The 27,801-nt window shown below is 40.1% G+C and overlaps 1 protein-coding gene across 4 annotated transcripts in view; it reads right to left on the minus strand.

Moving 5' to 3' along the window:
- The window catches only part of ap3d1 (adaptor related protein complex 3 subunit delta 1), an 86,750-nt gene extending 59,403 nt beyond the window's left edge, over positions 1-27,347 (minus strand). For 3 of the 4 annotated variants that reach the window (XM_039766895.1, XM_039766893.1, XM_039766892.1), the window contains exon 1: positions 27,071-27,347. In XM_039766895.1, the coding sequence (XP_039622829.1) occupies positions 27,071-27,166 (96 nt within the window). In that variant the 5' untranslated portion in view covers positions 27,167-27,347. The remainder of the gene's footprint in view (positions 1-27,070) is intronic. The other variant, XM_039766894.1, reaches the window with a different exon arrangement.
- Between the last annotated feature and the right edge of the window lie 454 nt (positions 27,348-27,801).

Genomic DNA, 27,801 nt, shown 5'->3' on the forward strand with positions numbered 1-27,801 from the left:
CTGGGCAGAGCACCAAGCACATACTACGGACAATTTAGGATCCCCAATACACCTAACCTGCATGTCTTTGGACTGTGGGAGGTAACCCATGCAGACACTGGGAGAACATGCAAAATCCACGCATAAACCAGGTCTCCTTACTGCGAAGCAGCAGCGCTACCACTGCGCCACCCTTACTGGTAATGTGGACTTATGCTAATAAGTGACTGTTGGCTGTAAAAGGGCCACTGTGTATTTGACTTCAGAAAAATAGTGCTTACTCTCACTTGTGCGAAACCAGCCAAGAAGACCAAGGAACTCTCTACAGATCTCCGCAAACAAACTGTGATAAGGCAAAGTTGAGGGCAAGAATACAAAACAATTTCTAAAGCTTTCAGTGTTCCCATGAACACAGTGGCCACAACAGTTATTACTTTGACTCTTCCTAGAGTCGTCCATCTGGCCAACGTGAGTAGCTGAGCAAGAAGGGCGTTGAAAAATAGAGGAGAACAAAAATCCAATGGTCAGTCTAATAGAGCTTCAGTGGTCCTCTGCTAAGATGGAAGAAGATGATGGAAGGACAACCATCTCAGCAGCACTGTATCAATTGGACATTTATGGCAGAGTAGTTAGACGGAAGCCATTCTTGACTAGAAAGAATACATTTTTAAGGACTCTGAGAGCATGAGAAAGATGACTCTCTGTCTCTGGTCTAACAAGACAAAAACTGAACTCTTTAGGTAGAACTCCAAACAAGTTGTCTAGTGTAGACCACACACTGCTCATCGCTTGCTTAATACCCTTGCAATGGTGAAGCATGGTGGTGGCAATACCATGCTATGCAGGTGCTTCTCAGTGGCAGTGACTGGGAAAATGCTCAGAATTGAGGAAAGGATGAATGCAGCAAAATACAGAAAGGTCCTTGAAGAAGTCCTGTTCCATGATGCATGTGACCTCAGACCAGAGTGACAGTTCACCTTTCAGCATGACAATGACCAAACACATACAGCCAAGAGAACACCAGAGTGGCTTCTGAACACGTCTCTTAACTAACTATGAGTGGCTCAGCCAAGGCTCAGACTTAAACACCATTGAAAACCTTTCTGATGTCTCATCCCAATTTATCCTATGTAAGTGTCCCATATAAGGGGGTTGAATTGAGCGTGATCATCAGAGCGAGGGAACTGGAAGCGGTGACCCAATTGTACCCCTCCACCACTGTAAACAATAGTAACTTGTAACCCACCTGTAGCAGTAGTTGAGAAACACTGGCATAAAACATCTGTGGAGAGACCAGAAGATGACAGTACACAGACACTTTCCATCCAGTCTAACAGAGCTTGAGGACCTCCAAGGAAGAATGGAATAAACTGCCCAAATCCAGGGATGCAAAGCTTGTAGTGGCTTACCCAAGAAGACACGAAGCTGCAACTGATGCCAAAGAGTCTTCAACAAAGTACTGAATTAAGAACTTGAATACTTAGAAGAATGAGAGATTTCGGTTTTTGATTTTTTAATAAATTTGCAAATTTTTCTGCAAACATGTTTTCTCTTTGTCATAATGGGGTATTTAATACATACTGATGGGCAAAAATGGCAAATTAATTCTACAACACAAGAAGGTCTGCTGAATACTTTCTGAATCCACTGTAGGCTGCAGGTTTTTGTTCTAAACATCTTCTTCTTTAGTGACCAGATTTTGCTGCTAACTTCTTTTGGCTTAGTGTTAATTAACTTGACTCAGACGCCTTACTTAGCAGCCAAACAATAAAGAGACACAAAACAAGCCACCACATGACCAGCTCACCTGTGCCCATTACACAATATCTAAAAATAAAGAAAGGTGGTGGTCTCGGTAAGGTTGATCTCTCAGGTCACCTAAACATTTTGACATTGGTGTTCTTAGAAAAAACAGAAAAATCAATAGTTTTGGAAACGTCTGCTGTGGCAGAATAAGAGCAGCAACAACCCATGGAATTAAATAACGAGTTTAATTAACAGTAAGAATCAGCTTCTAATTAAGAGATTGGTTGGAGTTTGAAATCCCAGTTTAGCTGGTCGTCTGTTGACTCATTTCATGTCTCATTTCTGTTTGGCTGCCATTTAATGATGAAAAGAATCAATTCAGAGGACTGAATCATTAAAAACAGGGCTATTATAATGAAGGGAACATAAGTTAATTAGCAGTGAAAACTGGTCACTGATTAGGAAAAGGGTGAGAATGAAAACCTGCAGCCGCTGCGGGCCTCCAGGCCTGGAATTCGACACCCGTGTTTTATATGGTCACCAAAAAACAAGTAAAAGCCAAAAATGATATGTACAAGGACATTTTCCATAATATATACCATATACAACTCGGTATACATGCAGAGTACGTAGCGGTGAGTCAACAGTTTTTAACAGTAAGCCAAGTAAACTTCAGTAAGCTTCAAGTTGATAAACTCACGCCACACTCAACATACAAACTTATTTAACTTACACATCCATATTCTCTAACTTAAAAAATATACTCATCTTTATTCCCTAGCTGCACAAGTCCTTTTACAATAAGTATTAATACAATATGTTTATTAAATGAATATAGTAGTTCCACTATTACCACATTTAGGCCCAACATCTGTTATTTACAAGCAAACAACTTTTTACATATTTGCTGGTGGGTTTTCCTGAAGCAATGAACCTTTCAGAACACTCTCTAGTAATCTGCTTCTTGTTTTCTGTTGTGAAGACAAATACAGTATAAAGAGATGCCAATTTATCCACGTTCGGTTAGCATGAAACAAAAGGATTCAAGGTGACAGAATGGACTTAAGCATTATTAACAATCCAAGCAGTAGATAATAAAATATTTTGGGGTATCAGCACAAGTTATAGTAAGCATTATAAGGAATCCATATCTAAACAGTGAATTTCCCATTGCATTCTAGAAAAATGACAGCAGTAGGCATAGAGAAAAAAACTGAATGTATGGTAATTATCTTCAGTACCATGCAAGCTATATGAAGGACATTTTATTTGGCAGTGAAAAAATCAGAGCAGCAAGTTGGCAATGATGCACTGTTGTGGTGTCCATATGCTTGTTAATATGTTCTGTAAATCCCAAAATACAGACATCATCAACTATTTTGCGGTAATTTAAGGGCCTAAAATTGCTATTCACACAACCAGTAATTTATACAAAACTATACCCTGACGCTTACCCAGCGGTGTCTGGTTCAACCTCCAAATTCAAAATGGAATATTTGGCTACATATGGTGTATTTTATCTTGTGCTGTCTTTGTGTGACCACCAGGTATTTATTATATTATATTATATATATATATATATATATATATATATATATATAGATATATATATATATATAGATATATATATATATATATATATATATATATATATATATATATATATATATATATATATATATATATATATATATATATATATATATATATATATATATATATATATATATATATATATATATATAATAAAAGGCAAAGCCCTCACTGACCAACTCACTCACTCACTCATCACTAATTCTCCAACTTCCCGTGTAGGTAGAAGGCTGAAATTTGGCAGGCTCATTCCTTACAGCTTACTTACAAAAGTTGGGCAGGTTTCATTTCGAAATTCTCGCCTAATGGTCATAACTGGAAGGTATTTTCTCCATTAACTGTAATGGAGTTGAGCTGGAATGCGTGGGGGAGTTTCGTGTGACATCATCACGCCTCCCGTAATCACGTGAACTGACTGTCAGCGCATGCGTAGAAAACCAGGAAGACCTCCAAAAGCGCTTAAGAAAACATGCATTATATAATTGAGAAGGCAGCGAAAAACAATAAGAAGCGAGCGAGTGACATATACTACCATATTCATGAGTGTTGCTGCCTCGGAAAGAAAGCAAGGTGTAAACCTAAACTTTAAATTAAGTTCATAGACAGGCTACCGCTGGCGTTTCACATGCCCACAGGTAATGCGGGATACAAGTTTAATGAGAGGACGAGGATATAAGCGAGAGTTTTGATCACTTTGTAACTAAGTTAAAATTGTAGGTGAAGGGGTGTGCTTATGCAAATTCGAGAGACTGTGTTTGTGGGGATTGACAGTTAAAGGCGGGTGGGGAGTCACGTCATCATCTCCCTCCCATTCATCTAATTTCGGTCTGAGCTGAGCTCGCGGCTAACCGTCTTCGAAGCAACCGTCAGACTGCCACCAAATACTCACAGAAAAATCCACAAGTTAATACACACGCTGTCTCTAGAGTTTCTCCACACTGAATCCTCCAGGCACTACTTACAAAAGGTCACATTGACAATCGTGTTACGTTATTTTTAAAATCTTTCCTTTTCTTAGCACAAGCACAGCTGAGAAGCTTGATGCATGTGCTCCATAACGTTAAAAATAATGCATTTAATCACACTTTGCATTACAAGCAAAGGGAGCTTTTGTCAATGCATGATTTCCTGGTACTGTACACCGATTACATTGATCAGCGCATCCCGATTCATTTTACCCTCGCACCACCTTAGTTTGAGAAGAAGTCTGAAAAATATGAGGTTAACACAGAAAAACATCACCAATTCAAGCTTTATGAATAATCGATTAAGCCATCAATAATTGTTTTGGTAAAGCCATCCTCCTTCCATTTTATAATTTTTCCGCCAATAGCCATGATTAAATGAGCGGTAAATAAAGTAAGAGCAAAGCGAGGGTGACTTATTTAGGCAGGCATATATATGACAGCAACACTCATGACAATGTCAATCATGTTACGTTATTATTAAAATGTTTCCTTTTCTTTTCATTACTTCTTTAACACACTACTTCTCCGCTGGTAGCGGATTTTGCTATATATATAATATATGAATGACCTCCAAAAGGCTGAGACTTTTGATATCATGAGCGTGTCTGCAAAACTGTGGTCTCCTGCCCAGCAAAGTCGAGCAGCCAGCGCGTGCATAGCTGTGCCGGCCTTTGAGACGCTGACTGCGCTTCTGCCTTAAGTCAAAGTGAGCACTTTTAATTTTTTTCATCCTCCCCCTGCGCTATAGCCCAGACAAGTGCAAACACGGGACCCCTTTTCTACACCACGGAAAAATAATATTAAGGCGATTCACACTTTCTTTTGCACGTATACGATTATGAGGTCCTCACCTCGGATTATGAAAACACGCACACGAGTGGAGGACTGACAGTGCCATCACAGCTGATTAATGGCGGGGTCGTCTCACCAGTCTACACAAGACCCACGACTGTCCCCAAAAGGCGATCATAGCGTCAGCGAACACATCTCTCTATACTATATAAAAGAAAAAGGCAACTTTCCTTTCTTTACACCTTTTTCCTTTTATCCCAAACCAAAGCCTTTCTCTCTTAACACTGCAGAGGACACAAAACTAATTTTCTTTAAATGCGGTAAGGCACATTACCAGAGGCACAAATTTGAGCGTTCACATAGAAAATGTAATTTCTATACCACAGCCGTCGTGTAGCGCCTTTCAAAAGGGATCTACTACCGAGAGATGATCCATATACATTTTAGCTGCTGTTAGTTACTTACCTGTTGTGTTACACAGTCTTTAAAATGTAGTTTACCTGAAACCACTCCAGTAGTGCTCAATGTACCTGTACTTCTTAAAACGTTAATGTTTTACTGTTTAATAACTTATAGACTATATTTTATTATTTTTCCCTTGCACTCAGTGACCAAAGCTATACACACACATATAGACACATACAAACATACACACAAGTATATGTATGTGTATATATATATGTGTATATATATATATATATATATATATATATATATATATATATATATATATATATATATATATATATATATATATATATATATATATATATATATATACACAAAACACACACACACACACACACACACACACATACATATATATACACATACATATCTTCATATCTACATATCTATATACATATCTACATATACACATATATATATATACATACCTATCTACATCATATATACACATACATACACACACACACAAACACACATACATTGATACAAACATATATATAATTTGTGTGTGTGTATGTATGTATGTATGTGTATATATGATGTAGATAGGTATGTATACAGTATATATATATGTGTATATATATATATATATATGTGTATATATATATATATATGTGTATATGTAGATATGAAGATATGTATGTGCATATATATGTATGTATGTGTGTATGTGTGTGTGTGTGTGTGTATGTGTGTGTGTGTGTATATATATATGACAGCAGCAATCCAAGCTGTGAGAAAACACTAAAAAGGAGGCGTGTCAGACGTTGTGGTACATTTTCTGATGCAGCTAGGCGAAAAAACTTTGTGACGCTGCCGCCAAATACACAAAACAATTACTTTGACAATCATGTTACATTATTTTTAAAATGTTTCCTTTTCTTTTCATAACTTCTTTAACACATGACATTGCTGCCAAGCGGGTATATATATTTATATTTATATTTATATATAGATATATATATAGATATGAGAAGAACAATATATATATATATATATATATATATATATATATATATATATATATATATATATATATATATATATAGATATGAGAACAACACTCATATCAATGACAAAACAATTACATTAACAATCAAGTTACGTTGTTTTTCAAATTTTCCTTTTCTTTTCGTACCTTCTTTAACACACTACTTCTCCCGCTCAAGCCTTGGTATTCTGCTAGTATATATATATATATATTGTGGTACATTGCCGGCATTTTACTCCGGCCCTCACCCCCCGGCCGCTAGGAGGACCTCTCCCGAGAGCATATACGGGCCCCGAATTCCAGCAGGGCCTCATGGACTATGTAGTTTTTATACACAGCCCTGCTGGATACCTTGGGGGCCACTGGGAGTCGCTGTCGGGAGGCCAATAGACTCATTTGGACATCATGACCCGGAAGTTCGTCACAGGAAGAGCGACGGGCTTCCGGGGTGAAGAAAAGTACTGTTTACCCTGACCGGAAGGAATAAGGACTTGTGGAACTGTTGGGCAGAAAGACTTCCGGGTCAGGGGGAATAAAAGGACTCTGGGAACTCCCAGACAACGAGCTGAGCTGGGTGGTAGGAGGGCAACGCGTCTGGGAGTGGAGGATTGTGATTATTATTGTTATTGTGGTTTATGAATAGTGTGGAGTGGAGGGTGCTTAGTGCACGTTGTTATAATAAAAAGAATAATTGTAGCACTTTTACCAGGTGTTTGGCGTGGTACCTGAGGGTTCAAGGGAGCACTACTGCCCCCTACTGCGACACTGGCATAGTCGGCAGGATTCTCTGGCCGTCCGTTGGCAGGGGACCTGCATTTAAAACAAATTTGTGTATGCAGAGCGACCCTAAGAAGGTCCCGCTCGAACGTCCGACGGTTGAAACGCTACCCTCTACAAAGAGCGCTGCATTAGAAAGCCTGTCTAGACCTCGGTACGCCATGGGGAAAAAATCTGGGAGGAAGAATGTGGATCGCACAAAGGAACAGCCCCTAGATGATGCCGCGAGTACGTGGACATACCTAACGGGAAGCGAGGAAGACCGGGCAATGATTGAAGCCAAAAGGGCACGTGCGTTACAGCAGCGGGATGGACACAAAAGACTACCTATATGAACTGGAAAACCGTAGTCAAGGTGCAGAGGTAGGTGCCGAAGAAACGCCCGCTGCGCCAGGGATTTATTATTCCTATTTTTCAGAGGCCTGTCTTTTCGTTTCTGACTATGAGTCGGAGAAATACTTCCCACCTAGGCAAGATGGCCGCGATGACGAAGCGACTAGCCCATCTAGGAGTCGACAACAAGGGATCCTATTTGACGAAAAAAGTCATGTGATCTATCCCGGAGCTGGCTGGGAGCAACTAAAGGACTACAGTCGATCATATGACCAGGAGGGTCACCTTTCATTTGCCGAAAAGGGGCACGTGATTTCCCCAAACGGATTATGGGAAGGAGAAGGTCGGCAACAGTCCAGAGGTGAGGTCAGCATTTCCGCGATGGAATCGAGCTCCCTGAAGGGGAAGGGGGAGTCAGGCGAAGCAGCGCCAGCTATTCTTAAAAGTAATGAGGGACGGGACGTGACTGAACGATCCGCCGACAAAATAGAAAAGGCGGATCGCAGTCGGCCAGTCGCGCCACCCCGGCCCTCTAAAAAGGAACTCCAAATCCCAAGAGCCTTTGCAAGACCCAGCCGAGCACGTGCCAGGAGCGGACGTGCTTATTGGCTCCCGGCCGGTAGGAAAGGAAAAAGTGGAAGTAAAATTACTTACGGCCGAATTAAATGATAAAATAGAATTGCGGGATCTCGAGAAATTGCTCGAGCCCATATATGCTTTATTACAGACTTTAATAAACATTCAAAACCAGGTGGAAGAGTTGGGAGTGACGGCCGAAGCACCGCTGAAGAAAATATGGGATTATTTACAGCGTATTGGTCGGGAGGCTCCAGTGATGATCGATCGGGAATACAGGTGAGTCCGACCGTATGCGTACAGTATAAAGGGACACAGTGCGAACCGGCACCGCGGTTAATAAGTAGCGGGTGTCAAAGCACAGTGTGCCCGACAAGAGAGTGGGGCGTGATGACAGACGGGGCGTGGGAAGCACCGATCGTGCGGTACAGCTGAACAGTGCTGTTACCTGAGCGATCGGCGCTGATGACACCGCCTACAAAAACACAAATCAATGGGTACAGACAGCAAAGGGCTCTCTTTATGGTAGAGAGTCCCAGCTGTATCCAAGCCCCAGAGTAAACAGGAGATCCCCAAAGTAAAGCGCGGGTCTCCTGACAAGATGGGGAAAAGAATCGAGAGCTGCGAGGCAACTGTAAAACCCTCCTTAGTGGGGGAAAGGGTGGAGCTGACAGAATTCCCGAGATGTTTCAGGTCTCGGGAAGAGAGACAACCAGGAGGACGTCGGCGGTGCTACAACTGTCGGCAACTAGGACACGTGTGGCGAGATTGTTCCTGGAGGACAGGGGAGCGGTGGGATAGAAGATACACCGTTCCCCCAAGGTTCGCCGGGAGGTTTAAACAATACGGCCAAGGTCCGGATGACGCGTCCTCCTGGAGGAGGACATCCCTCGCGGGGATCGACGCTCCGCCCCAGTTGTCATCGCTAAGGGGGGGGAAATGTGGTACATTGCCGGCATTTTACTCCGGCCCTCACCCCCTGGCCGCTAGGAGGACCTCTCCCGAGAGCATATACGGGCCCCGAATTCCAGCAGGGCCTCATGGACTATGTAGTTTTTATACACAGCCCTGCTGGATACCTTGGGGGCCACTGGGAGTCGCTGTCGGGAGGCCAATAGACTCATTTGGACATCATGACCCGGAAGTTCGTCACAGGAAGAGCGACGGGCTTCCGGGGTGAAGAAAAGTACTGTTTACCCTGACCCGGAAGGAATAAGGACTTGTGGAACTGTTGGGCAGAAAGACTTCCGGGTCTATATATATATATATATTGCTCAAAAAAATTAAAGGAACACTTTTTAACCAGAGTATAGCATCAAGTCAATGAAACTTCTGGGATATTGATTTGGTCAGTTAAGTAGCAGAGGGGGTTGTTAATTAGTTTCAGCTGCTTTGCTGTTAATGAAATTAACAACAGGTGCACTAGAGGGGCAACAATGAGATGACCCCCAAAACAGGAATGGTTTAACAGGTGGAGGCCACTGACATTTTTCCCTCCTCATCTTTTCTGACTGTTTTTTTCACTAGTTTTGCATTTCGCTATGGTCAGTGTAACTACTGGTAGCATGAGGCGAAACCTGGACCCTACAGAGGTTGCACAGGAAATCCAACTTCTCCAGGATGGCACATCAATGTGTGTCATTGCCAGAAGGTCTGCAGTGTCTCCCAGCACTGTCTCAAGGGCATGAAGGAGATTCCAGGACACAGGCAGTTAGTCTAGGAGAGCTGGACAGGACCATAGAAGGTCCTTAACCCATCAGCAGGACTGGTATCTGCTCCTTTGGACAAGGACAAACAGGATGAGCATTTCCAGAGCTCTACAAAATGACCTCCAGCAGGCCACTGGTGTGAATGTCTCTGACCAAACAATCAGAAACAGACTTCTTGAGGGTGGTCTGAGGGCCCAACGTCCTCTAGTGGGCCCTGTGCTCACAACCCAGCGCAGTGGAGCTCGATCGGCATTTACTATAGAATACCAGAATTGTCAGGTCCACCAACGGCACCCTGTGTTTTTCACAGATGAGAGCAGGTTCACCCTGAGCACATGTGACAGACGTTGAAGGGTCTGCAGAAGCCATGGAGAATGTTATGCTGTCTGTAACATCATTCGGCATGACCAGTTTGGTGGTGGGTCAGTGATGGTCTGGGGAGGCATATCCATGGAGGGATGCACAGACTTCTACAAGCTAGACAAAGACACCTTGACTGTCATTAGGTATCAGGATGAAATCCTTGGACCCATTGTCAGACCCTACGCTGGTGCAGTAGGTCCTGGTTTCCTCCTAATGCACGACAATGCCCGGCCTCATGTGGCAAGAGTATGCAGGCAGTACCTGTAGGATGAAGGAATTGAAACAATTGAATGGCCTTCATGATCCCCTGACTTAAACCCAATAGAACATCTGTGGGATATTATGTTTCGGTCCATTAGGCACCGCCAGGTTGCTCCTCAGACTGTACAACAGCTCAGGGATGCCCTCATACAGATCTGGGAGGAAATGCCACAAGACACCATCCGTCGTCTCATCAGGAGCATGCCCCGACGTTGTCAAGCATGCATACAAGCTTGTGGGGGCCACACAAGATACCGAAAAGCATTTTGAGTAGCAGAAATTAAGTTTTTGAAAAAATGGACTAGCCTGCCACATCTTCATTTCACTCTGATTTTAGGGTGTCTACACAATTGAGCCCTCTGTAGGCAGAAAACTTTTATTTCCATTAAAAGACTTGGCATCCTTTTGTTCCTAAGACACTGCCCTGTCGTTATTTGTATAGATATCCAACTTCATATTGAGATCTGATGTATCTAATGTGTTTCTTTAAAGTGTTCCTTTAATTTTTGTGAGCAGTGTATATATATATACACCACTAGTCACAATAAAATGTGAATCTGAGTGTACAGATGCAATAAAACCAATATTGTGTCAGATTTTCCTGAACCCAGTTCTGAGGGGTGGGAATGTTGGATGTTTGGCTGGATGGCTTAACATTATCCTTAACTGTTATTACATGCAATATTTTCCAAGGTTTTTTTAAATTCCCCAGAGTGTTCGCATGGGTTTCCTCCAGGTCCTTTGGTTTCCTCCATCAGTCCAAAGACATACATATTAAGTGGATTGGCACTACTAAATTGGCCTTACAGAGTGAATGAGTTAGTGAGTGTGTGTGTGTGTGTGTTCACCCTGTGATGGACTGGTGCCCTGTTTAGGTGTTGTTCTAGGACTGCACCTGATAATAGCTGGGTTAGGCTCCAACTGCCCCACAACCCTGCCCTGAATTATGGGTTACAAAGTGGGATGGATGGATGATTTTCTACTTTTGCTATAATGTTGGTATTACAATGCACATCAACTTCATTCACTCAAGTTAAAACTACTCACATATATAACCGTTCCTTGGAACTATCTGGTTCTACATGATCCCATAACCAAACCTAAACTGAACCACTTAAGACCATAAGTTTACAGACTCCTTGGCTAATAAATTTTAAACTCAAAATTCCCCTCCTTCACACATAAGACATGAATTGTTTGGTAAAGTGACAAGTCAATTAGAGTATCTGCTTAGTTTCCTTAAGAGATTTTCTCCAAAATAATGATTAAGAAACAGATTTATTTTGGTTTCAACCACTATGTAAGATTTTCAGTGGAACTAACGTTTACATACACGTAGACATGGGTAAAAATATAGATTTTCTGATTATTTTTCATTTAAACAATTTGTTATCAATTCTTAAACTCTCAAGACTGATCTTGTAACTCGCTATCCTGCTCAATTACTATATGTAGATTTTTGCTTAGCTTAGTTTTTAGCATCTGATGCTAAATGTCGCTAATGCGCCCGTTAAGGCTTTCAACAGAAAAAACACTTTACTGTGTTGCATAAAATGGCATGCCCTCCTTAACTGAAATCAGTTTCTTTGACACTTAAATCAGATGTGTGGACAGCTGAACATCCATGGCAGCAGATTCCTACGTGACAATCACACAATAAAAACAACTGTACTGCTGTGGCAGATGTGTTGCAAATGAGCACACTGCATGTCAGTCACAGTTGGAGCAACCTAGCTGCCTATATGGAAAACTGCCAAGATGGCTGACTGTTGTTTCAAAAACCTTTCTAGCATTTCCATTGCATGACTGCGTCATTCACAATTTGTGTTGGCAAGCCCAAGAAATGCTGCTATTTTTTTAAGCACGTGGCTACCTGTAATGCTACTAGGGAAAAAGTCTGCAAAGCAAGCAAAGGTATTTTCAGAGCGGCATTCGATATAAAAGTGAGCGTATGCTCAAAGCAGCCAATTTGAAGTAGCTCCATAATAGCGCTGTTGTCAGTCACAATGGCCAGTTCTTTCTTTTATGTTTCATTCATTCAATGCCGCTGTCAACAAGCTTCAGCTCTATATCCTCTTTTTAAAATGCTTGCTTTTTGTCTGAGGCTGATTAACGTGACTGCTACAAGTGAGCAACTGAAGAATAATAGAATGACATGAGTCTTCCTACTGTTATCTCTCATTTCGACTAATTTAAGATTATTTTAAATGACCAACAGGTGAATACATTTGGCTTACAGTTTAGTTGAAGGGTGTCTACATGGAGATTCAAAACACACAAAAACATTATTTAATAAACATTCATTATTTTAGCGGCAGAATTTGATTATTTTATAGTAATATTATTCATAAGATGACAGATGTTTTATAATGTAGATGCCACTGCATTATATTAATAGAAGGAGCCACCCCCCACTATAATATGTGTGGACTCTGATGTGGCGATGCATACGTTAGTTAAATTGAGTGCAGTGCTAAGAAAGAGTTTAAAATTAAAAAAAAAAAGAGCAATGATATTTAGTTCCACATCTTCTAAATACTGATGTTAACTCTTAATAACTAATCAAGTATATCTTCTTAAATGTCATTCCTTGCTTATGCATATGTTATGAAGCCACTATGTAGACACCTTTCAAATAGTTATGGAAATTTTTCACATTATATTAATGTTCTATAAGCCTGGTTAAGTAATTTCTAAAAAAGCCACCACTTCAAATGTATCAGTGCATACTAATTCAGTCAAGATAAAATCGATATTGAATCGAATCGGGGCATTATGAATTGGAATCGAATCAAATTGGGACATCAGTGCTGATACCCAGCCCTACATACAACATGTTAATTTTCTATTTAAATAGCATGGATGACTCCAATACTTGACAAAATTACTTTTAGCTGCTTCTGAGTTGCTGTCATATTTATTGGTTAACTGGGACACCTGTTGCAGAACCAGTGCCTTCTTGTAGTTAACACAATGGGGAAATCAAGAGAACTAAGTCAATACCTTCGGGAGAAAAATGTGGATCTTCACAAGTCAAAATCTCCAAAAGGTTCCAGGTAATATGAGGAACAGTGCAATCAATTGTACAAAAATATAAAACGGTTGGGACCTAACAGACTTTACATCGTTCAGGAAGGAGGTACAAATGGATTCCCAAGGATAAACAAAGTTTCTTTCAAAAGGTTCAATAGAACTCCAAGATAACAACTAGGGAACGGATGAAGGAGTTGGAGGAATCAGGAACTAAAGAGCCATCATCCACCATTAAGAGAGCACTTTATCACCATGGGCTAAAAGGTTGTCAGCCAAGGAAGAAACCATTACTCCAATATCAACATAACAAGAGAGAGTACAGTTTACCGTTGCTCACCAGGACAAAGACATAGTCTTTTGGAGGAATGCTATCTAGTCAGATGAAACAAATTGGTGGCTAAACAGCTAAAAGTTTATTGCTGTACTGAAAATGAAACAAACACAGATAACTGTGGCATTTGTAACTTTACACTACTCATAATTAATTGTATGCTCAAATAGTGTATAGAAGTGATCAAGAAAGCTAATAATAGGTTGTTGGATTATTCATGATGATGCAAAGTACAAGTCAAGGGAACTTATGCTTAACTTACATAACATACTAGTGAGGCCTCTCCTGAAGTACTGTGTTTAGTTTTGGTCTCCATATTAGAGCAATAATATAGCAACACTAGGGAAAAGTCAGAGAAGAGTTACTAGGCTGATTCTAGGACCAGGAGGTCTGAGCTGTGAGAAGAAATTGAAATGACTTCTCATGGTCACACAGTGTCAGTACAGGCATTTAAACCCACAACCTTTGGGTCTGAAGTCCAAACCAAAGACCTTCCTCTCTTTAGTGCATTAAACAGTCAGTCCTGTTTTTAATTAACAGCAATTCAATCTCTAGTTTTACATTACCCGGCCTTGTTATGCAGCTGACCTTGTTCTCCTGATGGAACATTCTTCTGATTTTACCAAGCATCCTACAATTTATTTGTTTCTAGTTATTTGTAATGCACTGTTTTGCCTTCAACCAAACAAAGACAGGCAGATCAACCATTCTCTATTCTTGTTTCTTTTTTTAAATAACTACAAAAAAGCCACTGCTCCTGCTTTTCAGATATAGCATGGAAATCCAGATTAGCAAATTATGCTCATTCAGTTATATCCACCCCAGCCATATTTTCAGAAGAATCACACCAAATAATACAAAACTCCTCTCCAAGAGTCAAGTGACCTTTTCTTAATTTTATTATGCAGAACAGGGCAAGCATTAGAATGTAACTCCCACTTTAAATTAAAATGCAGCTTTACTGGCAACAAACCCCACCAACTGTTAACGCACTTGTACTTGTTTCAAATGTCTGAAGCATTTTGCACCATTCAGCAGTTCTTTGGGATTATGTAGGTCCCAAAAATAAACAGATGTATGCAGCTCAGAGGGGATTAATATAATAAAAAAAGGCAAAAAATATATGAATACTAACCAATTAATAAAGAGATCGCCAGAATTTAGATCCAGTGTTATATTGCCATTACTTGTCATTTAGTCTGCATGTTCTCCTCATATCTGATTGGGTTTTCCTCCAACATTCTTAAATGTGGGTTAGGTTGCCTGGCACTAAATTGCTCTCAAATGAATGTGGGTTTGTGCAAAGGTGGGTCCTCTAATGAACTACTTCCTGACAAAGGATGTTCCTGTCTTGAGCCCACCATAATGATGAATAAGAAAGAGCAGATTATTATGTCACTGCATCACTAACATGACTCTCTATTCCTTATTTCACATATATTTCCAAAGATGAAATTCATTTGTTTAACCAAAAGATGAGTGTCACATCAGAAAGTAACTACATGGTTTGCATTACATGAAAACGTACACAATAAGCACTGCCCTTTTTAGATAGATACTGTAGTCAGACAAACAGACAGATAGATAGATAGTCAGATAGTCAGACAGACAGACAGACAGATACTTTTCTGTCTCCACTAGGAAATTAAAATTTTACAGAAGTTCCAAAAAATAAATCTGATTAAATCAAACTGCCCGCCCCAATTCCCAAACAAACACACATAAAAACTTCTGGCTTGGTATAACAAAGAGCTGCTACTGTCAATACAGGCTTGTAGGTGGCAGTAAGAGGAGGTCAAACCTGCTCGGATTGTACCACTGGTTTATATTTAAAGGCGTTAGTACTGGCATAGAGCAGCGTACACAAAAGGAACATCCCTAATAGGCCTTCATTCCTATTTTGAAGTCACCAGCATTAAGAATGATTCACCACAAAGATGTTAGTACAGAGTGAAAAATATTAAGTGTTTACACTTTTACGCACATAAATGTGTGAAGCATCTAACAAAGACCAATTTTGAGATTACTCACAAGGAAAGGCTTACACTGCCACTAACACAGTTTCTGTTCCCAGACTTGGAAGAAGTACAGCCAAAGAACCAATGTTGCCACATACACTCCACCAAAACAAAAAAGAAGAGCTGAACTGGAGGAAGAAGTCTCTTGACACCACTAGAGAAACATCAGTGTTACTACCAGTGCATGCTGAAGGAGTTCTACATCATTTGTCAGGCGTTTCCTTCATAGAAAATGAGGATCCTAGCTGTGCCCACAACTAACTTTCTTTTATGTCTCTCTGGCTTATACTTTGGCATGGTGGCTCAGCAGTTAGTTCACCTGTCTCAGACCCAGAACCCTGGCTTCAAATCTGACACTCAGGTGTTCTTTGTGAGGAGTCTGTCCATTCTTCCCATATCTGCACTGGGGTTTTCTTCAAGGTATTCCACTTTTCCTCCTGTACCTCTGAATATGTGATGGCTATGTCAACTTCAAATTCCAAATGCAATTGACTGCCAACCTGTCCATGACAGGGTGCTTTTAAAGCAAGCCACGGTACACTGTGATCCTGAAGTGGATTAAGAGAACTTGAGAATATTTATATTAAACATACACAGTAAAACCTTGATTATCCGTCAGGTGTCAGGACAGAGGCTGTGACAGTTAAGAGAACAGAACAGCTACTTTAAAAATGATGTACAGATTAGTTTAGTGAATAGTTGTATTTGTTTACAAAACAGAACTAAAGTAATAAAATATAATACAGCATTAACAAAATCAACTAACTCATGGCACCAGTATGCTCCGATGACAGTGGATTCTTTCAACAGGATAATGCACCCTGCCACAAGCAAAAATTGTTCAGGAATGATTTGTGAAACATACAAGAGTTCAAGGTGTTGATGAGGCCCCTAAATTCCCTCATTTCAACTGAGTGTCTGTAGGATGTGCTGGAAAAATCAAGTCCAATCCATGGAGGTCCTTCCTCGCAATTTACAGGACTTAAAACATCTTGGTGCTAGATACAACTGGCCACCTCCAGAGGTCTTGTAGAGCCCATGCCTCAATGGGTCAGAGCTGTTTTGGCGGCACAAGAGGGCCATACACAATATTAAGCAGATCCTTTTTGAGGCTGATCAGTGTATATTCATCTTGGTCCCTGTCACAGTACAGACTACTTTTTTCTGCCTTCTGCATGGGGTCGATTGGTGCTGGCTATTTTGAGAAATCTTGCGATGCGACACATTATTTTCTTTCATTTTCAGTCCCTAATTAAGTATGCATACAAACCAATTTTCATGAAAGTTTTGATAAAAATTAAAGGTTGACTCACTTAAAGTAATAGTGTACACATTATCTCAGTACTGCCTCTGGGGAGACACTCACAAATTTCAACAGTTGAACATTTTTGATGAGGGCACATTCTGTCAGATTTATGTACATTTTATGTTCTGTGGAATAAAGAAATTATGTTTTGCTACTTATATTTGTATTTTTTTTAAATTAAATTGAATTAAACCTAAGGTCTGTCACTGTCAGAAGAAAGTGAAAGTCAAAAACAGGGAAAAAACTGTTTAAAACCACACAGTGAAAGTTATAGCTCTTTGCAGCCACATATTGAAATATTGACATACAACAGAACAGGTCTAATTGTTTTCATCTTAGAAACACTTCCGAGTCCCAATAATGTTCTGTTCTCTTTTTAGCTTCTGTAATTTCCTATTTGTACCTGCTTTGCTATGACAATAAACAAATCACAAGGACATACACTGAAAATAGTAGGCATTGATTTAAGAACAGATTGTTTCTCTCATATGTAGGTTTATGTTGCTTGCTCATGAGTGACGACAAACAAGTATTTGCTTATGTATGCTTATATAAATGTGGTTTTTAAAGAAGCACTCTCTTGACATCTGTTTATACTCCTCAGATGATTTTTATATAAATAACTGCATATTTATTATTTCAATTTAACTGTAATATTTTCATGAACACAATATTGATAGTCATTAAAAAGTGGAATACATATTTATATATTTAAGAAATTAAATCAAATGCTGTTAATTCTACCACTGTTTTGAAGTAGTAATCTACCTGTTATAGATGGGTAACTCAGCTTGTATTTAACATAAGAGCACTATGCAAACATGTAATAAAATGCTACACTACTACCAAAAAGACAATTACCTTTAACTAAAACTTGCAGCTGTTAGAACACTACTAGTGTCATTACAATGCCACAGTGTTTAGCTCTGAACCCTTTCAGTCCCACAGTCATCAGTCTGAATCCCGGCATTGGCACTGCCTACATGAACTTTGTATATTCTGCACGCATCATTGTAGGCTTTCTATGGGCAATCCAGTTTAACTATATGCCTCCGAAAGAAGTGCAGTATAGGTTAACTGGCAATTCTAAATTAGGTCAGGTAAGGTTAGGTTGGGGAGCATGCACTGGTACAGTGCGTTGCCGCACCCACCACACAACAAAACATCTTAGGATCCCAGTTGGCAACCCCCCAGGAAGACCCAGGTCCTGTCCCCAACCCCTAGAAATGGCCATCTATCTGCCACAGCCAGGTGTAAAGGTGTTACATGGGCATCCTCTTGGCCTACACCAGCTGCTCGGGTCCTCAACAATGAGGATCCTGCAAGCCGGATTACCCTCAGAGAATCTCACCACATGGCTGTAGTGCCATAACTGACACTCCCCTCACAATGAAGGTAATGTGCTTCATTCGGGACTCCATGAGCAAGCACTCGTTTGACACAAAGTCAAACCAGCGGTACCTAAGAATTCTCCGAAGAGACACAGCCCACACAAATAAGTGTTGTTTTGGTGTGTGAGCCTTGCAACCCACTGCTAATTTTGTCTAGGACTGGTTCTGGCCTAGCACAAAATACTGCCTTTGTGGATGATGCACATTTTCGTAGTTTCTGCATGGGTTTTTCTCCAGGTACTGACAACAGAGGATTAAAAACTACCATTAGCATCCTTCAGTTATTAATTTACCCAAGGCACTTTACAAAATCACAGTATTTTACAACTGTTTACATTTAATATATTTATTTACACATACAAGGGCAGCATGGTGGTGTAGTGGGTAGCACTGCTGCCTCGCAGTAAGGAGACCTGGGTTTGCTTCCCGGGTCCTCCCTGCATGGAGTTTGCATGTTCTCCCCGTGTCTGCGTGGGTTTCCTCTGGGTACTCCCGTTTTCTCTCATAGTCCAAAGACATGCAGGTTAGGTGCATTGGCGATCTTAAATTGTCCCTAGTGTGTGTGTGTGTGTGTGTGTGTGTGTGTGTGTGTGTGCACGTGCACACACGCCCTGCCCGAGGTCTGCTTCCTGTCTTGCGCGCTGTGTTGGCTGGGATTGGCTCCAGCAGACCCCCCGTGACCCTATAGTTAGGATATAGCGGGTTGGATAATGGATGGATGGATTTACACAATACACACCTTTTTGAACAACGAATCCTAAGTTCACAATCTCAATTCGAGATCATTAATCCACACAGCCTGACTACATGATGTCACCCACATACTGTACTTTAGCATTATGTTTTTTTACGTAGCACTACCTGTCAGCTTTTTTAAGCTGTTTAAAGATGGTTTGTGTCTTGGACAGAATATGGCAGGCTTCAGAGGAATCCAATATCAATGGAGCTAAAATGTGCAAAATGCAATAAGGAACCCAACTTTTCTTTAATCTCATTAGCAGGGTCCTAGTCCAGGAATTGGAGAGAAACATTTGGACTCCAGTTTTAACATGTAACCAATCATCCTTTCAGTGATATAATAAAAACATTGGAACAGTAACCCTTCCCTGACAATGCAAAATTTGCAATTGCACAGACTCATTAGTCTGGGGAGTTAGGCAGCATCACCTTCTACTACACAAAATAATACAAACCACTTATGGCAAAAGGGGGGATCAGTGCAATAGTGATGGATCATTGTGTTTAACGATACTACCATTTGCTTGAATTATCAAGTTTCAAGAGCAAGATTTCCTTTAAAGACCGAGAAAGAACAAAGGGTGAAAAGAAATAATCAGCACTGCATAGGCAAAAGAGGGCCATCCTTTAGTGCACTGTAACAGTAGGAACTGACCTCACTTGAGAAAACTGGATTAAAAGTAAAACTGCTGCTATAGTATCTATCTATCTATCTATTTCTGTGCTCCAGGACAACAAATGCCTAAATGCCTAGCCCCCTTTCATATAAAAGATTAGCTAATGTGGATGCTGACTGATATCTCTGCAAACCGATGAAGGCTCAAGTCTTTACAGTCCTTGTGCTCCTTGTTTTGCTATATGGATACAAGACATGGACGCTATCCAATGACCTGGGACAAAGACTACACTCCTTTGGTACTGCGTCTCTTTGGAGAAACCTTGGCTCTCGCTGGTTTGACATTGTGTTGGATAAGCAGTTGCTCATGGAGACCCAAATGAGGCACATTACCTGCATTGTGCGGGAGCATCACATACGGCACTACAGCTATGTGGCGCGATTCCCTTAGGGTGATCTGGCTCACCGGATCTTCATTGCCGAGGACCCCAACAGCTGCACCAGGCAATGGAGATGCCCATGTAACACCTGGCGGTGGCAGATAAATCATCAGTTCCAGAGGGTGGGACTGGACTGTGTGTTTGCCTGGGGGGTTGCCAACTGGGATCACAAGCTGTTTTGTCATGCTGTACCAGTGCATGCTCCCCAACCTTACCTGACCTGATGTTGACTGTATAGCCTCAGAGCAACTAACATATGACTCATGCAGTTTTCCTCAGAATTGTACCATAGACTTAGCCTTTATCTTGGTATCCAGTGGTGCCTTCTGGACAAAATTTCTTAAGGCTGATGGAAAGAACAAAACTGAAGTCATGTTCCTGATGACATCTACACCATCTGCTTACTGAAAAGAGGACACTGTAAGCAGCAGTCAGGAAGTTGGAGCTTAAGAGGATTGCAATCTTACAATAGTGGCATCTGCAAGCCACTGATTGCTCTATAATCTGAATGCCTTCTCGTTTTTTCTAATATGTCAACATTTCAGAAAAAGCAGTATCCAGAGTTAAACTGCTATAGTATGAAAGCATGCAAGTTTAGACTACTTTTAATGTATTAATTACCATCTTGATGCGTTTTTATGTTATCTACATGTCTGCCTATCTATACCAACAACATGCAGATTACCTTAACTGACTATTCTAAACTAGTGAATGAAAGTATGCCAAACAATGGATTAGTTCTCTGTCCACAGCTCATTCCTGAAGTACATCCAGTGATGTCAGGACAAAAACTGGATGAGAATGTTGGACCTCTGGAATGTTCAAAGAAAGTATTTTTTTCATTCTGAATTTCCACCTAGAATAAGGATGTGGACTATAAAGCACAAAGTTGGCATTCAGTCCTCAAATCTGATTTATTTACTAATTAAGCGTGCGCAAAAAAATAAACTGCCAGGGCTCCATTTGCAGAAAGATGGAAACAATTATATTACAGTTGTGATTTATAAGTTAATTTGGATAAAAGCATTTTCAAAATTAATAAATACAATTAGGAAATGTTATGCTACTTTTGCACCAATGCCAAGAACAAGAATTCAGTTGAAGGCTTATTCCTGGTGTTTGCCCACTGTAAGCGGGAATGGTAGTAGAGGGGTCAACTGAACACTGACTTCATCAAAGATCACTGATGGATATTTCAGTCATGTTTCATTTAATATTTACAAAACCAGAAACTTATTTGTTTTATTCATCAATGCTAAACACATTCAAACACAAATTGTAATTCAGATAAGTTGACTTTTAAAGGTTGCCCTTATGGAAAACATGAATGAATTACTGTGATTCCAACTGTTCCCAATTTGATGCTTAAAAACACTTGCTTACTTGTTTTTATTTCTTTCTGTGCAACATTTGATAGTGAGCATTAGGTCCATATTTTGTGGCTCACTTGAAATTCAGCCATCTGCTTTCAAAAAGTTGCACATCACATTGACCATCAGTGTCAGGAAAGAGACAATAAATGTTGGGACTTTGACAATGGTCCAATGCATTTGTGAGTAACATAATTGAGTATTTTCTCAAAAGAAATAAGTAATGAGTTGATAGCACTGGTGAGCTTTGTTAGGCCGAATGGCCTGTTCTCATCTAGAATGGTCTAATGTTCTTTAAAAAAAAAAAAAACCTAAAGAAAGTGCCAAAAAGCATGCACAGCACAAATGATTTAACTAGTTCCATATTGTCTGCATGGTGACACACACTGAAACCAAATATTGACCTTATCATCACCATGACATTACTGAAGACTAAAACTTAACTTCAACACTAGCTTCAAATACTGAGAAGAATCAAGTCAACTGCAAAATGTTAAAGGTGGCTAATGAAACCTTAAAAAAATGGTAAATAAAATAAAAGCAAGGATTGGATTAATTAAAGTAAAAGTTTCTGTGATAAAAGAGGCCTTCGTAACACAGCATTCATAAATTTCATGAAGTCAATTCAGTGTTCAGTCCAACACAGCAATATCAAGATTAAGGAAAAAAACTAACTCTGGATTGAGTGGCAGACCAGTGGAAAACCTACTCATGCACACTCTCATAAAACTCAATTTTAAAATCTCCAATTCACCTTACATACACGTCTTTGGGGATGTAGACAATAAAAGCTGAGCACCTTGAGAAAAACCTACTCAAACATGAGGAAAAGGTGAATCTTTTACAACAGCAGTAACTGCCTGCAGGATTTGCACTGGAGTACGCAGGATCATTGAGGCAACAGCACTAACCACTACACCCTTAAACTTTTCACAGATTCATTTTAAATGACAGACTCAATATTATGTAGTAATGCAGGTGCAGAACTCACTACCATGACTAAATAAGCTTGTTTGTTTATTCTTATTTTAATGGCTATTTGTATTCTGACACACAGCCATCTCTGACATAATTTGAACTTTTAGGTTAACAGTTTTAATTTGTTTGCAGAACCGTGATCAGGCTTTTAAAAAAAAAAAAAAAAAAATGCAGATCTAGAAAAAGCCCAGAGAACAGTGACTAGGCTGATGCCAGGGCTGCAGGGTACAAGTTATGAGGAAAGACTGAAGGAGTTGATCCTTTTCAGTTTAAGCAAATGAAGATTAAGAGATGACATGATTGTGATTAAAATTATAAAAAAATAATTAGTACAGTGGATTGAGACTATTACTTTAAAAAGAGTTCAACAAGATCATGGGGACAGAGTTATAAATTTGTTAAGGGTAAATTTCACACAAACATTAGGAATTTTATCTTCACACTATGAACTATAGACATATGGAATAAGTTACAAAGTAGTATGGTAGACAGTAGTAATCTAGGGACATTCAAAACTCGACAATGTTATTTTGGAGAAATTGGGTGGCTAGGACTGGCAAACTTTATCGTGCTAAAATATACAGTTCAGTACTTTGCCCAATAGCTGTTATTATAAAGTTCTTGAATATACCCTTCCCCAGAATTGCCATAAAGTGGTTACAGCTGTTGTGATACAAGTCCTCCATCCAGGATTCGAGTCTCAGTCACTGTCAACATGTAGTTTGCATGGTCCATGTTTTCCTCTGCCAATTTATTTTCCTCCCACATCTTCAAAGACACGCAGATTAGGTTAACAAGCGATTCCAAACTCACATTGTGTGAATGTGTTGTTGTATATGCATGATTGGGCCTTCCTGGCCTGGTTCCCACTGCTTTATGCCCGATACGGTCAGGACAGGCTCCAGCTCCTTCCACTGGACTACAGTAGGTCTGGTAATGTTAGGTTTATTATGTTACATGATATTCTGGTCATGGTGACTTGCCACGCCTAATTGCATTACAGCTTAATAAACAATATTTACCAGTAAAACGGAGTAATAGTAAAAACAAAAGTACGCAACTGTATTATGAATGACTGTTTCCACAATGGCCTCCCACTGTGAATTTACTCCCAATTTTTACTGATCTGGCCTATCTTCCCACACCATCTCTTTCTTCTCACTTAAGACAGCACACATAACTATGGAGTATCATTTCTTGAACTTGATAAACCAGACAGCATAACTACCACCTCTTCTACTCCACACATCATACTTCATAAAGAGGGACTAAGTGCTACTTGTGCTCTTAGCTTAGTCGTCTGTACAGTTTGATACATGTTTCACATCTATATCAGATTTTTTTTTTTTAAATTTAATACAGTTGCACACAGACTAAATCTTTTTAATTGTCATTGCTCCATTTAGAAATTTGAGCCTGCTGTGTTTTTCTATCCTGCACTGTATTGTTGCTTTAACAATACCTCACATGCATCTAAGGAAGTTTAAAGTTTAGGGCCAAATTCTAGAAATTGCTGTGACATATCCAAATCATCACAACTGTAAAGCTGCATTTTACATGTTTTACTACCAACACTATCATTTTGGAAAATTACTCATAGCTTCTTCGTTTTGATGGAGTGATCACGTAATGGACAAGATTTGCAACAAATATTATTCTCTCTCTGTCAAATCGATAGTTCTTTAGATGCTCATTGTTGCCCAGCATTTCTAAAACATTACGTTTTTTCAAGGATATGCATGTCAATCACTGACTGAATGTCATCTTCTGGTAGTTCCTATCGAGTTAGAACAGCTCACAAGCTCTCCTAAATCCTTGAGAAGTTAGGATTAGTGTTCTAAATTTAAAAAAAAAATGCTAAAATAATTTCATTCCTATTTCGAAGGGTAGGACCATGATAGATAGATAGATAGATAGATACTTACTTTATTAATCCCAAGGGGACATTCACATAATCCAGCAGTAGTATACTGATACAAAGAAACAATATTAAATTAAACAGTAATAAAAATGAAAAAATAAAAATAAAAGAAAGTGGTAGAAGTGATCAGTGAATAGAGAAAAATAGAGATAAAAAGGTAAAAAGATAAAGTCATATTAGCATCAACGTGAGATTTCTGAAGCAGTTAGGACCGTTTTCCTAGTCTGAGACACTTGATAAATACTGAAACAGGTCTAAAAAATTCTTTAAGCCCTCAATAAAACTAATCCATCAAGTTTATTCCTATTAAGTTGTGAATCACATATTCTTGGACACTAGCACAAATTAAAAGGAAGTGTATTTAAGATGGAACCTAGGAAGGACCTTTTCACACAAAGGGCTGTGGGAAGCTGAGAAAGTAACAACTTGTGTAGTTAGGAGGAAGGCTTGACAACATTTTAAAACATATCTGGATGACGTACTGGAAGAAATAAGCTAAATGCCTAAACAAACTGGAGTGAAAGATCACCTCTTGTTTGAAAAGCTTAATATTGTTTCTTATTTAGTGGATGCCTTTATCCAAGGAGACATTTGAAATTAGTTACATTTAGGGCTGTGGAGATGAAGTTGAAAGCAATTATCAGGTTAAGTCAGAGATGATTACATGTAAATTATAATATGTGTTAAAAATTAGAATCTTATTTATACTAGTTAAATTAAACTATTTTTCGTCTAGCCTTTTGGTAAAAATATTGCCTCTTTCTTAAGTATTATTTAAATAAATAACATAAAAAGCCACAGTGGTATCACTACAGCCTTTAAACCTAAACTTTAACAGGCTAGGGTGCTAAAAGCCTGTTAAAGGTAGTCTGATGATTCACATTGTCAATAAAGAAAGGCCTTGTATCTTGTATGTTATGAGGTTTCAATCAACATAGTAAATCCATCCATGCATTATCCAACCCGCTATATCCGAACTACAGGGTCATGGGGAACATAGTAAGTATACAGTATTAGTTTAATTACAAATAGAGGAGTCAGAGGTATTATAAATTGAGAAGTCAAAGTGGGAGGTACCATAAATGAAGAACTCAAGAGCCAAAGGTTTTGTGTACCACTGCCACAGCCCTGGCTACATTTACTTTGGATTTCCACTTGGAGCCCTGACAGGTGAAGTGACTTGCTCATGGTCACATAATGTCAGTACAGCGAGACGTGAAGCCACGATCCCCTGGGTTAGAAGTCTAAAGTCTTGACTTCTATGCCACAATGCCTGCTCCATTCCAATAAATTAAAAGCTATATGTTACACACACTGCTAAGGTTCTTCCCACCCATGTTCCAAACATGATTTTTCCATTACTGGGTCACTGGAAGTCAAATTCAAATTTGGCAACATTGAAAACCCACACTAGGTGGTATGTTAGTTCTTCACATGGTATATCTGCTCATATCAGTACTATTTACAGCATCAAAATTCTCAATTTATTACTTGATTGAGGCTGGAGCCTATCCAGGAGCGTCAAGCATAAGACAAGAACTAGGACTGAACTGAGTGACAGTTTATCACAGGACCCATTCATGCACATTCACTTAGTGCCAATTTTGAATCACTAGTTAATCACTCAGTCCCATATACGCGATATAAGACAAAACTACATACAGACATTGGGAGAAAATGAAATCTGCACAGATAATCACAGTAGATGACGCGTAAGCGATACTAATCACTTGTCAAAGCAAGATCAGAAAATAAATGGATGACACGTAAAGCACAAATTTATGCTACAATTGCCATTAGTGGATGAGAGTAGTCGTGATTTTTGAAAAGAAGTAATGAGCAGAAAAGCTTGTATTCTAAATGACCACTCGAATAGGAATGTCTTACTCACATCAGAAGGCACCTGCAGATGCCTCTTAAAAAGGCATTTACCTTTGAACACAGAACGAGCTCGGGATGTGCTTGTGACCAGAAGAAATGTTACGTGTAGGAAGTTGACAGGACTTTTCTTTCGAAGGGGTATCCACCCCCATCATCACAATGCACTGCCGGTCGCTTTTCCTTTTCTTTCCCTACATCTCCGCCAATCAGGCGCAAACTACATATACATTTTTATTACGCTTTCGAAAGAAAAAGAAAATAAGAGCAGTACATTAACTCCTAAACACACTTTGTGTATTCACTTATCGTTGGCTCAGGGTGAACTAGTGAAGGCGCTATATAGCAAGTGGATGCGGCCTGAGCCGCAAGCGACCAGCACAGAACTCCTCCCCTACTCCCAGCATCAGGACACCTCATTCAAAGAGGCCTGTTGCCCCAGGATCAGCATCCCCAGCCGGCGACATGGCCCTCGCGACATCGACCGCCCTTACCTCGTCCTCCTTGTGGTTCCTGATGCCACGTACGAGGTCCTGCAGGTTCTTGTCGAACATGCGATCGATGCTTCCCTTCACCATCTTCAGCGCCATGGTGGCGACAGTGGCAGGTCCGAGTCTGGCTTCGTCTCTTGGGTGATGCTCAAACAGCGGCTCTCTCAGTAGGGCATGCCACTACGGGGAGGTGCGGGCGCAGGAAAGCCTCCTGTGCGCCGAATCGTGGACTGCGGCTCCGCCGAGAAATCTACGACAAAATGGCGCCGAGTCAGCTGACAGGCCGGCACGCGTGGGGCGGAGGTGGGAGGGGGGAGTGAGGAGCGAGCGAGCGCGCCGTCCGGGAGTCGTGTGAGTGGGTCATGCGAAGAGACCAGACAGGCCAAGCTACTGATTGGAAAAAAGATATAAACAAATAAAATACATGCAGAAATAAGCTGGTAAATAAACGTTTTTCGAGCTATAGGAAATGGGAGGAGAGACAGGAGAGATGACGAGAAGGGCCTGGCAAGAGAGGAAGGACTGAGACGGGCACGGGTGTGCCGACAGGGGAGCGAGCTGGAGAACATGGAGCTGTCAAAACACAGAGAAGTAAATATAAGAATACTGGACTGCGTGTTAATGAGGGAAATTGCAGTCCTTTCGACAGACACGAGCGGCCAGAGTACTGGACAGCCATCCGAGGGAATACATGCAGTTTAAGGGACAGAATTTAGAGAGAGACAGAGAAAGAG

Source organism: Polypterus senegalus, chromosome 10 (genome assembly GCF_016835505.1).
Source record: "Polypterus senegalus isolate Bchr_013 chromosome 10, ASM1683550v1, whole genome shotgun sequence".
In the NCBI taxonomy this organism is placed as follows: Eukaryota; Metazoa; Chordata; class Cladistia; order Polypteriformes; family Polypteridae; genus Polypterus; species Polypterus senegalus.